The 15,214-nt window shown below is 43.1% G+C and overlaps 1 protein-coding gene across 1 annotated transcript; it reads left to right on the top strand.

Annotated features, from left to right (window-relative positions):
- Positions 1–5,977: 5,977 nt before the first annotated feature.
- Positions 5,978–14,213, top strand: PRICKLE1 (prickle planar cell polarity protein 1; the record flags this gene model as incomplete). The annotated part of the gene is made up of 7 exons (XM_081997616.1): positions 5,978–6,109; positions 8,330–8,443; positions 9,287–9,424; positions 9,921–10,124; positions 10,681–10,867; positions 11,008–11,871; positions 13,266–14,213. 7 exons carry the CDS (start codon positions 5,978–5,980, stop codon positions 14,120–14,122), a joined length of 2,496 nt encoding a protein of 831 aa, XP_081853742.1. The 3' UTR covers positions 14,123–14,213.
- Between the last annotated feature and the right edge of the window lie 1,001 nt (positions 14,214–15,214).

The following is a 15,214-nucleotide window of genomic DNA, read 5'->3' as shown; positions in this document are numbered from 1 at the left end:
GCCGCTTGACGGAGCGGTGAGGGGCGCACGGCGCCGGGGCCTGCCCCCGCCGCAGGGACACCCCCCCCCCCGCGGGGAGGGCAGCAGGTGGGAGGCGCTGCCGGTGCGGGGTGCGTTCGGGGAGGAGCGCTCGGGGGGCTGTGTGTGCGTCCCCCCGCCCCGGCTTGCAGCCCCGAGGGAGGGAGGCGGGGGGTCCGCGGTGGGGGGGGCGGCGCAGGTAGCTCTCCCGGCAGGCGGGACGAGGAGGGGAGGCTGCAGAGCAGGCAGGGGAGGGCAGAGCAGAGCGGGCAGGGCAAGAGGACCCCCCCCCCGCCGCCCCTTTCCCCGTCGGGGCTGCGCCTGGCGCTGGCCGCCCCTCCGGACCCGCCCAGGGAGGGGAGCTGAGGTGAGCAGCGCGCCGGGGGTGCTGCGCCCCACGGCCGCCCCGGCGGCTCTGTGGCTCTGTAGCAGCCCCGGGGGGAAGCGGGGCAAAGGGCTCGGTTTCAAACAGGGAGCGCAGCGAGGGGGCGCGGGGTTGGGTCTGCAGCGGGGATCGCCCCTCCCGCGCCTGCTCTCCCGGCTCGGCCGGCAGCCTTGCCACTGCTCGGGCGCTGCTAAGAGGTAATTCGGGGCTGCTTGTACCCGCTCTCCCGGGAGAGTCTGAGGGTGCCCGGCGGTGCCTTCGCGGAGCCGGCCCCGGAGCGGGCGGGGGGGGGGGGCGGCCGCGGGGCTGGGGGCACCTCTGACCCTCCGTAACGTCCTGCAGACTTGGGCAGGAGAGGGGGAAAAACCCCACCGGTGCTTCAGAGAGCTCTGCCTGCTGAAGAAGGCGTCGTCTCCGGCTCCCCTGAGCTGAGTGCGTACGGCTCAGCACGTCTGTCCGAACAAACCAGGCTATGCGCGGGATTTTGTTTTTACAACGCCGGTCTTGTGACTTATTGAACACTTTCTTGAAGTGTTTTCTCTGGAAAGTTGTCTCAAATGAGGGCTGTGAGCCCTAACAAAGAAGGGTGTTGTTCGGGAGCCAACAGGTGACGGGGTGAAACCTGAGTATATGTGTACGTTGGAGTAAAGTCTGGCTGCTGTTTAAAATAGAATTTAAAAAAAAAATCAATGGAAGACTGTAAAAGGCAAGATTTCTTTCTTTCTAAATCTGTACACCCTCTTAAGGCGGGGGGGCAGCAGCCGTGAGAATGCCGCTTCCTCGGCCGGAGCCCTGGCGCTTGCCTGGCTGCAGCGTGCGCTCCTCTTTCCATCAGCGCTACGCAGCGCCAACCACAGTACGTCGCGATGCGCTGGCGGGGGGGCGATGCTTTGTCACAGCGCTTCCTCCTTTCCCTCACGCAGGTCGCCTCTCTTTGCGGTGTGGCCGGCCAAAAGAAAATACCCTGAGATGGATCCTCCGACTTCCAGTTGGAAAAGTGATCTTTGCGCTAAGATGCTAGAGGAGGAAAGCGGTTAACTCTTCTGCTGGTCCTTGTACACTGGCTGACGACAGGGAAAAAAAGTTCTTGCTTCTAGGGTCCATAAACCTTTTTCTGTTGAATGAACAAGTATACAGACTTCATTCCTTCCACCACTGCTCTGGCCGGTTCGTCACGCAAAGGACCCAACAGCTGAAGAAGTGGGTGTTGCGCTGGTGCTGACAGAAATTTTGCCCATCAGCTCTGGGTCCAGATTTCCCAAGTACAGAGCTGTCTGTAAATACGTTACTTGTACTCTAGCTAGGGAACGGGACGTTCAGATCATTCGTGTAATACACATTGGAAACAGCCTTTAAATTATTAATGGTTATTTTATGGTGGTTTATTGCTGCTGTATTACACCCTTCCTCTTCTAATGTAGTTATCATGCACCAGGGATTAAATAAGAAGGTGAATGGGCTGGCCATGCTAATCTGAACTCGTTGAGCCTTCTTTGTGAATGGATGCATGTGATATGCATCTTGTATCCCCTATAGCCTTGTTAACAAGCCTTCTAACAAAAAAGTTGTTAAACAATTTGCCCTGCAGGACAGAGTAAAACAGCAGGGGATGGGCAAGGAGATGTTTGTTCTAACTGTGCTCACAAATCATGACCTCTTCTATCTGGTCAGGGGTGAACATAATAATCAGTGAGCTGGAAATCCTAGCAGGGGCATAACCTTCATATGGGGTTCAACAACAGCTTTGCTCTAAGTCTGATATCCTGATATTTTGTGTACCGATAGGTTTCTAATTAGGAGTGTAGTTTGTCTTGGCTTTTAAGAACTTTGTCATAATGCAGTCTTTTTAATACATCAGTGGAAAAAAAATATTAATTGCTTTTCTTTTAAAATCAAATTTAGCTGTTTAATTCAATTATGTTATTCATAGTTGTCAAGCTGCCAGTGAAATACCTCCTTGTAGGCTATGAAGCTTTTTTTGAGAGGTAGTATTTGAACAGAGCCGAAATCTCAAAATGTTCCACCAACTTTAAGAAAGCAAAACAAAACATTCTTGCTGTGTTTTGTGGACATCATGGCAGGAGTAGAAAGACCACCTTTCTGCTCATCCCTTAGAAAGCATTTATTTTTTCAGCTGTTGTTTATGTTCATTTGAATCCTCCTTAGGATGTAATCATTTTAAACAGATCACTTTGAAGGATGAGTGCGGTGGGGAGGAGGGAAGGAAGAACCCTGTAGTTTTAAAATGCAACCCAAATTACACTTGAGCGGGAGAGGAAGGAGAAACTCCTAAACAAGTAATTGCTAAACTAGTTCTGCAGATAGCCTGCTGTTAAGCTGGGCTGGTTTAGAAACCTCACCCTCAGCAATGCCACAGTGTTTGTGACATGGCCATATCAATATATGGTGTACTGTCAGTCATTTTATAGCTGGCTTAACATTAGCTTTATGGTAGTGTTTTTCTTTTAAAGTGAATGCTGTCCTTTGAGTAATCTTGGTTCATTGAGATTTATGAACCTCGCTTTAAACATTTCCAATTGCCTAACCTGGGAAAAGCACCCTGACTGTAAAGTTGGGGGTAAAGGTGTATTTTTCCTTTGTTTTCTACCAGTCATACTTTCAACCTGCCCTGTATCACCAGGAAAATGGGCCTGTGGGTCTGTGGTTTTTTCCTGTGGGAGCTGGAGTACATGCTGTCTGAAATGGATGGGTTAAAGGTGACCTAGGCAGGATCAGCCTCCGTGGAAAAGCAGCGTGGTCTCTCTCCTACCAGTGCCTTGTCTTCCTTTGGAATAAGGCAATGCTCCTGTACTTATGTACCTTTGCTATACTTGAAATCCCAACATTACCCAGCACTGCTTTTTGCCATGTAGAGGTAGCATTGTAGCTTTAGCGTTCAGAAATCCTCAGAAGAGTTAACACGTTGTCATTCGCCAGATTTTGGGTTGTTTCCTTGTCTTTCAAGAGAAGAAAGTAAGTCAAGAGAAGTTAATCTTTGATCTTAGTGAGAACAATCTTTGATCTTAGGTTTTTGAGCAATCAATATGAAGCAATCACTCAATTACCTGTGTGCTTATGAGTGCTGGGTGTCGTGTGAGCGAGTCAGGGGTACACCCTGCTCCAGTGCCCAGCCAGAGCTGAACCTGTCTCTTTGCCTTAAATTGCATTTCAGATCTGCTTTCCACGGTGCGGTTGAGGTTGGGTTCTTGAAAAGTGACAATTTGACGAACACAGGTTCTTGTGTTGCAATGCTGTAAGAATTAGAAATACCAGCTTAGGCGTCGGTGAGTGGTACATTGTTATAAACCAGATACCTACCTCTTTCTGAAGGGAAATTACAAAACAGTTCATCTGCTGCTAAGATCATCCTGGAAGGATTTGGGCTTCTCCGTGATACTCGTAGTGATTTTATACTTAAGATGCGAGGGACAAGCTGCCAACTTGAGCATCCCCATCCGTCTGCGACAGTGAGCACTGCTGCCTTTTTTTGCAGGAATAATTTCTTAGCTGCATCACAGTATTCCTCTGTTCCTCCTTCCTCGCACCCCAGTTTTATAGAAGCAATAACAGAAACACACCTGACGCTTGACTTCATTTCCACTAGTACATGGAGAGGGGAAACAGTTTTGTATCATTTGTCTTACCATTTGTTTCTGAAGGAAACTAATTCAAGGGATCTAATATGCACCAAGATGTCTGTCTTTCTATTTTAAACATATAGGATTGAGCTTTTAGGATTGAGTTTGGTTTTACTCACCTTCCTTGACAGAGATTGTAATAGGGTGATGCTGAGCTCGGAAGCTGTTTTGCTCACAAAAGTTAGTTGTTCAGATAGAGTAGGATTTCAGAAATTTGCCTGACAACTCACAAGCTTTGTAGAAATAGCCTGTCCTCAAAGAGGAGGTTGGCAGGTTTGCTTGCCCCAGCAAATATTAAATGAACCTTTCATCATCACTGTAGTGCAGCTATGCAGTGCAATAGAAGCGTGTTGGCATCTTAGCAGTGCAGCAAAAATAGTGTATGTTTTTGAGCCAGAAGTTTTTGGGGTAAAGTTAACAAACAAAGTAACTTTTTTGAGCACTAGCCCACTGGAAGAGTTAAGTAATCCCATCTCTTTTTATTGGGTGTGGGAATGTATAGACGTATTGAAAACAGGGATAGATATACTGTGTAATACTGAATATCGTCATTTCTCCGAGTTGGTAGCTTTGGATGCATGTGGCCACTTTTTATGGAGCAGGTTTGGGTTTACATACTGAATCAACAGACCCTGGCACTAACCAGTGCCTCATGCTTGAAGGAGGAGAAACTCCTGTTGAGGAACTAGCAGAATACTTGGGTACGCGGTCTTAAATCTTTCTTCCACCTGTGATCTAGCAGCAACTTGTTTTCTCTAATATGATGGTGATGAGACTGGAAATGTCATGTGGGACCCACCAGAAGTTTTTCAATTGCTCTCCCCTTTAGACCCACCAGCAAGGTTATATGTCAAGGAGATTAGCATTTTCTACAGCTCAGATCTACCACTGACAAAATTTAATCTGTGTTTAGATGAAGAGGTGAAAGAACTGCCTAAAAAGGGGAAAGCACTGTTCATGTGTAATGTTGTACTGTAAAAACCCAAGCTTGTTTCTAACCCCAGTGGTCAGGATGTCTGTCACGGTAGGATACACCCTCTCTGCTTTTGGTTATCTGTATTTCACTGACATTCATGGTCTGAATTACTGAAGAATCTGCTAGAATTAATGTAAGATACTTATCTTCATAAGCTTTTTACTGCAGAATGCTATGGATGTTGGTGAGAGCCTTCTTTGCCAGTTGTGACTCAAAATGATCCCGCTGATACTAAGCTTTGCAGGCTTCATGAATCAACAGAAGCATCTCCCTGTAGGGTTTTAAATTAACAGAACAATCATGATGTATTTTACAGAGCCTAATCTGGCACAATTGGATTTCAGATATTCAACTGGACCAACGCCCTTCCACTCCGAGACAGCTAAAACAAAGTTCTCGGAGGAATCCAGCACACACTCACTGCTCTGTGCCTACCTTGTGAAAAACAGGATGCTACTTGCACAACAGTCTTTCCCCAACAATTTCTTTAGTTTTTGACAAGCGGTTGTCATGTCTTTTGTGTTACTAGATTGGTGGTAGTAATGACTTCAGGAGGAGCAGCTGTTGTTCCTTTTGTTAATATCTGTTCAGTGAGTCTCTCCTAGATATGCCTACGTATAACCTGTGATGTGAAACAAGCAGAAGTGTAAAAGCTGGCAAGTGTTAATATTGAAATACACTGTGGTTGCCAAACATGGTAGTGTGTGTCTAGTTATCTTTTTCTTGAGTAGTTTTATTTTCATAACTCTTTTAAGCACTTTTGAATTGCTTGTAGCAAGTTTTAATGACACTTCAATCATTTACTGTTCTGGGCAACTCAAAAAATACTAAACTGTTGTAAGATCATTTAAACTGATAATTAGTTGTTGCATGTTCAAATTTTGTTAAAGCTCTGTTAATCTCTTCCTCCAGATCAATTGCTTGATGAGCTGCGGCTGAAATATTTAACACTTCACACTTATGCCATTGGAGATGGAGCCCAAAGCCAACAATCTCGTTTTTGGATGCCAGCGAAGCTCAACATCTGATGATGACTCTGGCTGTGCCTTGGAAGAATACGCCTGGGTCCCCCCAGGCCTCAGACCAGAGCAGGTACCAACTGTGCTTCTGCGTTTTTAAAATAAGCCGTATAAGGACTGTTTAAGGGAGCGATACACTTCCTCTGCAAGTCTCATTAAATTCTTATAACGCATAAAACTTAAACTGGTCTAGAACACTTCTTGTTTTGTTTCCTATTCCAATGAGGCTGTGTTTAGGGAGCTTAAAATTCTCAACACCAAGGAGTTTTATGTTCCAAAAAAAGTTCCCAGTCAAGATTTTTCAATAAATACATGCCACAGAGGTATGTATTATTAAGTCTAAAAGCAGCATAGAAATTTTATTTCCTTCTGAAATAAGTTATTAGGTTAAGTTAAGGCTTACGGCATACCTCGTGGCATTGTGCTACTTGGCCAGTACTTCACTGCACTTGTACAACTCTTTAAATAATTAGGCATTTGACATCTAGAACATGTATGTTACTACAGCGCACATAAACAAAAGTGTTCTGTCACTGTGACAAGTAGTAATGTATTTTACGCTTGTTTAAATAGTTGTATGGCTGCCATTTGTTCATGCCAGGATTTCTCTTGTATGGCCTCTGGAGCTGACGGTCGTGGGTTGGTTGGGCTCTTCCTTCCCTTCTCCCCTTTCTTCTTCATCTGCTATTATGGTAACGGAAATAAAAGTGAAACTATTGATGAGCAAGTTGCTATGGGAGATCAAAATGAACCTCTCTTGGTATTCATTTATTTGATTGCAACTGTTCTGAAGCTGTGTACTTGGTAATATCCCAAACTCAGACTTCAGTGTTAAATGGACAGAGTGGCTTTGTGGCATCTGCTAACGGAGGCAGAGCAACCCTCCTTCAGCTGGCAAGCTAGTACAGTCCATACTTAGAAAGGTGCAGAAGCTACCTCCTTTTTGCTACGCAGAGATTTCTTAATCAGCAATAAAGTAACAAGTCATCAGGAATGGCAAATAATGAGCTATTTTTAGGGAAAATCTTATCACTTACTTAAGCATATATAAGAATCCTGATGAATCAGACCTAAAGGCAAACAGCAAGCTAACGTTCTGCCAGAACAATCAAATGCCCTAAAATATCCTCATAAAGCAGCTGGCTCAAACTCACTAAATATTTTTTTCCAAGAATGACTTCTTTTGAGAACAGCGCAATAAACTTGTGAAAAAGGCAAGCTTCACTTCTTACTGCATGTTGTTATCTTTCCCTGCAGCTTCTTGAAGTAGTCAGTAGTGGGCTTACAGTTCACTTCTGATGTTTAAATTTTGGTTAAATGAAGACCAAGTCGTGTTTTGTACAACTTTTCCTATATAATTTTGATTGCTTCCCGAGTCCAGTGACTGATTACTGCTTCTTTTTCATCTGTCTTGCACAGTAATAAGCTGTTGACCTGAGTATTATTTAAATCTGGATGGCAAGTAATATTTTTGCCAATAGTCGGCTCTTATTTACAGCCCCAGGCCTTGTGACAAGCTGGAAACTGCATAGGAAAAACAATAAATCTGTAGCTGTTCCACAAAAATATTTTTTGCCATTGGGTTTTGTCATAGTGTTCATTACAGCTTTCCTGTCATAATTTTTTTCGGGGGGGGGGAGTGAAGATTGATAGGTGTGTACACCTAATACTGATTTCTTTATCAAAAACGTGCAGCCTGTGAAAATTTCATAGTTAATTTGCATCTGATTGAAATGTGGCTGGATTCAGCCTCCTCCCAAGGGAAGGATGTTTCCACCTTCTTACCAAAGCCCACATGGAAGCAATGAAAGCTGATGCTGTGGGTGAACCTGATCAGCAGGAGACTACAAAACAGCTTTTGTCTCAACAATGTGTAAAACGCAGAGAGCAAATTAAATTTGTTTATATAGTGGCTGTTTTCTGGAAAGCTTCATGCCTTGTGTGGTAAATTGCAGAGGGAAACTTGGAATTTCCACGGGGCTGTTGACCAGCCCTGAAGGGGGTGGGAATAATGAGAACATTAAATGTGCATAATTTATGATACCCCCCAATTGTCACTGCAAATTGCATTCCAGAAAAGCAATTCAGCAGCTGGGTGCTAGTTTTATCAGAGACAATTCAGGTTTGCTGAGCTGGGTCTCGTATTTTCAGCACAAACCCTGTCACGGGTCTAATGTAGCGTAACCTTCTTCCTTCGTAAGTGAGACCTGAGATAAAGCAGTAGCTGAAGGACGCTTGCGGTGCTTGGGTGGCATGTGTCCCTCGATCTGAACTCTGCGTTCCTCCTGGTCAGGTCCAGCTGTATTTTGCCTGCTTGCCGGAGGAGAAGGTCCCTTACGTTAACAGCCCTGGAGAGAAACACCGAATTAAACAACTGCTCTACCAGCTGCCACCCCACGATAATGAGGTAAAGACAGAATTTAGGATGTGCTGGCAGGGCTTGGGACTCCCTGGCGGCTTTTATGTGGAGGGTTTACCTACCTGTGTATTTATTGCAAGCCTAAAGCGTGGCCTACGGTGGCATCTGACCTGTAAAGCAGCGCGGTGCGTGCACCGCGTCCATTGTTCAGCTGTCCGGCTGGCTTGGGTGCAGATAAGGGCTGTCTGGGAGGACGCTGCCTTTGCTTGTTGGGGAGGCTGCTGTCACTGCAATAAACTTAACACAAGTTGGTTTTACAGTGTTTGCAGCCACCCACCAATTACCAGGAACCTACGAATTCCTGGAATTGCATTGTAGCGCACAGAAAGGATGCTTTGTGATAGTAAAAGGTTTGCATCTCAGATATGCGGTGTAATTTGGAGTAGAAGTGGAAATAACAAACAAGCTCTTTGTAAGGAAAGGGGGCGGGGGTGTCAATACTTAAGATCTTGTGTATACTGCAATACTTAGTTGTGGGCACTTAACCATAAATCTAAAGGACAATGTTACGGCTGATTGAAGTTCATTCCATTATTTTAGGAGAACAGCAGGTTTTGGTTTGGCTTTTTAAAATCTTACTTCTTTTCTAGACAACTTCTTAGTGTAGCATGGTGGGGTTTTTTTTCTTCCCTGTAATGCAAAATCTCTCTCCAGACTACTTTTGTTTTATGCCATATTAGCTAAATATTAAGATGGTTGACAAGACAAGTTGTAAAGTTTAATGATGATTGCCAGCATGCCTGATGAAGTTCTTGCACATATGCATTTACTTATTAATCTGTTACTTTAAAAGCTCAGTATCTAAAATAAGTTCTGCGTTTTCACTGGAAGGTGAGATACTGCCAGTCTTTAAGTGAAGAAGAAAAGAAGGAATTGCAGATGTTCAGTTCTCAGCGCAAAAAGGAGGCACTTGGCCGAGGCACCATTAAACTACTCTCAAGAGCAGTGATGCATGCGGTTTGTGAACAGGTAATACTGCTGGTGCCACAAGCCAACTAGCAGGCTGAGTAATGTAAAACTACAGTATCTCAAAATTCCATGTAAGCTTATCTCTGTCTATGTCTGAACACAAAAATAACCCAGGAATATTTTTGAAACTGCATGTAAGTAGAAAGAAGGTGGTGCTTGCTTAAGCAAAACACAAGCTTTGATATTAGGAATGAACTGAATCTTTGATATATTTTCTACTCAATAAAACCTGTTGCTGACTTGTAGTAAAGTAAGGACAAATGAAAAACAGGCATATGCTTAAAAATGTTATTATGTAGAATATAAACTTCTATTCACAAAAATATTTTTGATGATTTTGAGTTTGTCTAGACCAAAATTGAGAATATTTTTTTCCCTCTTGTCAGAATTTTGGAATAAAATCTGCATATTGGGTTTGGTATTTTAACTTAGTTTAAATGGTAGAAGCTAGTAGCTTGGGATGGGAAGTGTGTTCACTTTCTGGTTTTGTTCCTAGTGTGGTATGAAAGTAAACGGCGGTGAAGTTGCAGTTTTTGCCTCGAGAGCTGGGCCTGGTGTGTGCTGGCATCCCTCGTGTTTTGTGTGTTTCACGTGTAATGAGCTACTCGTTGACCTTATCTACTTCTACCAAGATGGAAAAATTCACTGTGGCAGACACCACGCTGAACTTCTCAAACCTCGATGTTCAGCCTGTGATGAGGTAAATAATTCACATTTTACGGACAATCTACATGGCTACTGTTGTTCCATTAACAGGCTGCATCGCTTATTTGGGCAATTACTAACTTCATCAGCATTCACTTAAAAAGTAAGGACCCTGGTGCATAGATAGATGTGTTTGAAAGCTGAGAAGTGTTTAATTTCTTGTCAAATCGGCAATATCACAAGCAAGGTGATGGTATTTAGAGAGCACATGCCTGTTTGTATTTAGAATTGAATCTCGTAGATTAAATTAGAAAAAGGATCTGTAAAAATATTCCAAAATATCATCCTGATAGCAGCTTCTTTAATTGTTGAGTTCTTATGTTCTCATTTAATTCCTTTAAAAAGTACAGTTTTTCTTAATTTTTTCCTGTTTAAGGAAATGCTGCAGTTGTTATGGGAGATTGTTGTCTCTACCTTTGTATTCAAAAGGCAGATAAATAAAAAATAAATTTAGCGTGTGAACTGCACAAGTAGGATGTTTTGCTTGTTCGAAGTCCCAAGGTGAGGTTTTGGCCACTTTAACTAAAAGTTTATTTTTTATCTCTGAAAAGATCATTTTTGCTGATGAATGTACAGAAGCTGAGGGTCGCCACTGGCACATGAAGCACTTCTGTTGCCTCGAGTGTGAAACAATCCTGGGTGGACAGAGATACATCATGAAGGATGGGCGACCGTTCTGCTGTAACTGTTTTGAATCTCTTTACGCAGAATACTGTGAGACCTGTGGGGAACACATTGGTAAGTATGTCCTTCTTGAGCATTAAACTTACAAATTAAGGGAAAGCCAAGTTATGAAATCATTTCATATCCCAGAAGTGTCGATTGTGCAAGTGATTTTTCTAGAGAAACCCAAAGCATTGCTTTTTCTCCCATTCTAGGTGTTGACCATGCTCAGATGACCTATGACGGACAGCACTGGCATGCCACAGAGACTTGCTTTTCTTGTGCTCAGTGCAAGATGTCTTTGCTTGGCTGCCCTTTCCTTCCAAAGCAAGGACAGATTTACTGTTCAAAAACCTGCAGCTTGGGCGAGGATGTTCATGCCTCCGACTCTTCTGATTCTGCATTTCAGTCTGCTCGATCCAGAGATTCCAGGAGGAGTGTTCGTATGGGAAAAAGCAGCCGATCAGCTGACCAGTGTCGCCAGTCTCTCCTCCTGTCGCCGGCTCTCAATTACAAATTTCCTGGTCTTTCAGGCAATGCTGATGATACTCTTTCTCGTAAGCTGGATGACTTAAGCCTTTCAAGGGAAGAGGCAAGCTTTGTTAACGAAGACTTCTGGAAAGGAAGAGTAGAGCAAGAGATGCCTGAAGACCCTGAAGAATGGGCTGAACATGAAGACTACATGACTCAACTTCTTCTGAAGTTTGGTGATAAAAGCCTCTTCCAGCAGCCCGCTGAAGTGGACATTAGATCAAGTGAACACTGGATTTCTGATAGCATGGTCAAGAGCAAATTGGACTTGAAAAAAAATAATCCAAGCCTAGCAAGTAAGAAGTATCAATCAGACATGTACTGGGCCCAGTCACAAGACGGCTTGGGTGACTCTGCCTATGGCAGCCACCCAGGCCCTGCCAGCAGCAGGAAAATCCAGGAGCTAGACATGGAACATGGGGCATCAGGATACAAACACGACCAGACACCATGGTATGGAGGTTCACTTGAATGTTTGTCTGACCTGAAACAGCAAGAACAAAGTGTTCGGGACTCAATGGATTCTTTGGCTTTGTCTAACATAACAGGTAATGGGGGGGGAAAATGACTGGTTTTGATGGAGAGGTCAACCAAAGCATCCACGTTGGGGTATTTTGAACTTTCCGTATCTGTGATTTCTAAAAAGCTTTAGTAGCACGGGATGCGTGTAAAGTAGGCAATAGCTTTTATCAAGTGCATATTCTTCCACAAGATACATTTCTGCTACTTAAATTCTATTTAAGTTCTTCTCCTTTCCTTTTGAATTCTCTTTCCATAATGTTAAACAGAGTAAGAATGGTCTTGAACCATGCGTTTGTTATATACAAACCACTGCTTTAAGCAAGTGAATATTATTTTTTTTCCATACCTTAAGTACAAGAAGTTGCATTATATACTAGGATAATATTAAAGATAATCTGCAAAACACTTCAGGTAATTTCCTGATTTGCTTGTAAAAATATGTAGAAAATCTGAAAGGATGCTAACCTTTGCCTTAGGAAATGAGGTTTATGAGGTTGTCTTTCTCCATTGACTAAAGAGAAACTGATAATCCACTTCTGTGAACCTCCTTGTCAAACGAGATTGAAATTAGCCAAAGGGATAAAAGTCAGATGTGCAAGTGTCTCTGTGTGTGTGTTAACCTTTCGTTCCTATTTCCCTACAAAAACCCCAAACCTGAGAGTTAGGTATGTGACCCCTTTTAAAATTTGCCCGTGTCCTCTCCTCCATTCCTTTCCTTCTGTATCCTGAATTATTGTTGCTACCTGTGTAGCTCAGGCCTGACCGTGTGCTGCATTGCCCAAGCAGCAACGAAGGAGATGAGGAGGGGAGCTTGGCTCAGGGGGCACGGGAGGAGGGGGAACTAGAGGTACTGCACCTGGGAGCATCACAGGGCAGATGATGCTGCTGTTTTGGGAATGAAGGGTCATTGGACACAAACCTGGAGTGAACCAGGCCAGCTTACTGCTGCTGATTTTTGGAGGCTAAGGATCCTTTTTTCCAAGGCAGTAAGCCTGACTTTCCTGGAGCAACAGGTGGAATATTGAATTCAGTGATACCCGAAACATGAAATATTTTATCCTTAAAAATGGCAAGCACGAACTGTAGAATAATTTTGAGTAATTTTTTTTTTTCCTTAGAGGCCTAGCTGTATGCATGTTAGAGCTGTTTAAATATTTCAAATTCATTGAACTTCTTCCCCTCTTGATGTCCTAATGTTAGCTAGTTCTTTGGTAATCAGAGCTAATACTTAAATGTTTTAAGTCAAAACAAAGCTTATTCTTCTATGAAGCTAGCTTCTACTCTCCTTTTGGTAATAGTTCCAAAAAACACTAATAAGGTCTACTTTACTGAAAAGAAATGTTTAGTATTTTGTTATTATACTTATCTCTTCAACAGACCTCTCATTTTCCTTTTCCTCCTTTCTCCACTCATACCATAGGGGCTTCAATGGATGGAGAAGGCAAGCCACGGCCATCTCTCTATTCTTTGCAAACTTTCCAAGAACTGGAGGTAGAGGACTGTGAGAAAATGAGCAACATGGGAACTCTGAATTCTTCAATGCTCCACCGGAGCACAGAGTCCTTGAAAAGTCTGAGCTCAGAGTTGTGTCAGGAAAAGGTCTTACCAGAGGAGAAGCCAGTGCACATGCCGGTACTGAGAAGGTCTAAATCCCAGTCTAGACCACAGCAAGTGAAGTTTTCAGATGATGTTATTGATAATGGAAGTTACGAGAATGTTGAAATACGTCAGCCTCCAATGAGTGAAAGGACTCGTAGGCGTGTTTACCATTTTGAAGAGCGTGGAAATCGGCCTTCTCATCATCGTAGAAGAAGTAGGAAGTCTCGTTCAGATAACGCACTTAACTTGGCTGCGGAAAGAAGATGCTCTCCAAGAGAGAGATTTCGTTATTACTCCCCTCAGGATCACGAAAAATTTATTCAAAGTAGAAGCTCACGTGAGATTCGGGCATATATTCAAAATGCGGAGCTGTATGGACAATATGCCCATACTAGGTCTGATTATGCACTGCGGAACCAGGTGGTTGATAAATTTTTTGGATTGTATGGTGAGGAAGATGACTCCTGGTGTTCAACTTCATCCTCATCATCCGATTCTGAAGAGGAAGGATATTTCCTAGGACAGCCAATTCCACAGCCACGATCACTCAGATATCCATACTATACAGATGACCTTTCTGGTCCAACTACTGCGTTATCTAGCGCTCAGTTTGGGCAAAGGACAACCAAATCAAAGAAGAAGAGGGGACACAAAGGAAAAAATTGCATCATTTCTTAATTTGTTTTAACAGTTGGGAAGACCAGTCAACTCTGTAGCTACAGTTTGAACCACATCTTTTTATATGAATAATTGTACTTAGGCAAGTTGCTAAGGTTCTTAATGCTTTGCCAGTGTAAATTATAACCCTGCGAGAGTTTACATTGTACAAGTAACATTCAGAAATGTCACTATGCCAAATGATGATCTGCTCAGATATTGCTAGGTTTACATATTAGGTTTCAGCTGTCAAAATACTGTTACTGCAGTTCTTGATACAGACTTGTAGACATTTTATTTTATGCTCGTTATTCACCTATGTTGAATTATCTGAGGGAGGGGATTCAACAGAAATCAATAAATGAGGTCATCAGTCCTGTGCTGTAGCTGTATCCACACAGGGTGATTTTTGACTTTTTCCTCTTATCGCCAAGAAAAAGAAGGCTCTATACTGTGCCCTTTCTTCATTGATAAAGCTCACTCTTCCTCCTTTGAGTTTCCCTACAAAAACTGGATTTTTTTTTTAATTTGGGAAAATGCTCCTTTTCTAAAGAGTCCACTATTAAGGAGGCAAGAATCAGAACTGAAATGCTTGAGGCATTGATACACCCTAAAGCAGCAGGAAACAGTTTATACATTTAACTTTCATGTTTTTCCCTCCACATGTGGTTTTTGGGTTGGTGGTTTTTTTGTGGTTTGTTTTTTTTTTTAATTCCATCCCTCTGTAAGGGTTGGTTTTGGTTGGGGTTTTTTTGGGGGGGGGGGTGTGCCTGTTTAAAGGAAGTCATTAATTCAGCAGCTGGAATTGGACTTAGCTGCCAATGAGTGGTGATGGTTTTTATGCTGTGCCCCCCACCCCTCAGCAGTGAGAGAGAGAGGTACAACTGCTGGAGTCCTTTGCTCAGGCACGTAACCCCGTTTAAGTCAATGAATCTACTTACATAACAAATACTTTCATAAGGGCTTAAAGGATTAGGCTCCAGAATCGTGTCTTTTCAAATGCATTATCCAGGTTTTAAAATGTATTAGCTGCAATTTTAAATCAAAAATCGTTGATATTTATAATGTAGTATTTCATAGGCTTAAATGTATTCATAATTTAACAGTGCAAAT

Source organism: Phaethon aethereus, assembly GCF_964289735.1.
Source record: "Phaethon aethereus genome assembly, chromosome: 1".
NCBI lineage: Eukaryota > Metazoa > Chordata > Aves > Phaethontiformes > Phaethontidae > Phaethon > Phaethon aethereus.
This window is presented reverse-complemented; position numbering and strand designations above follow the sequence as displayed.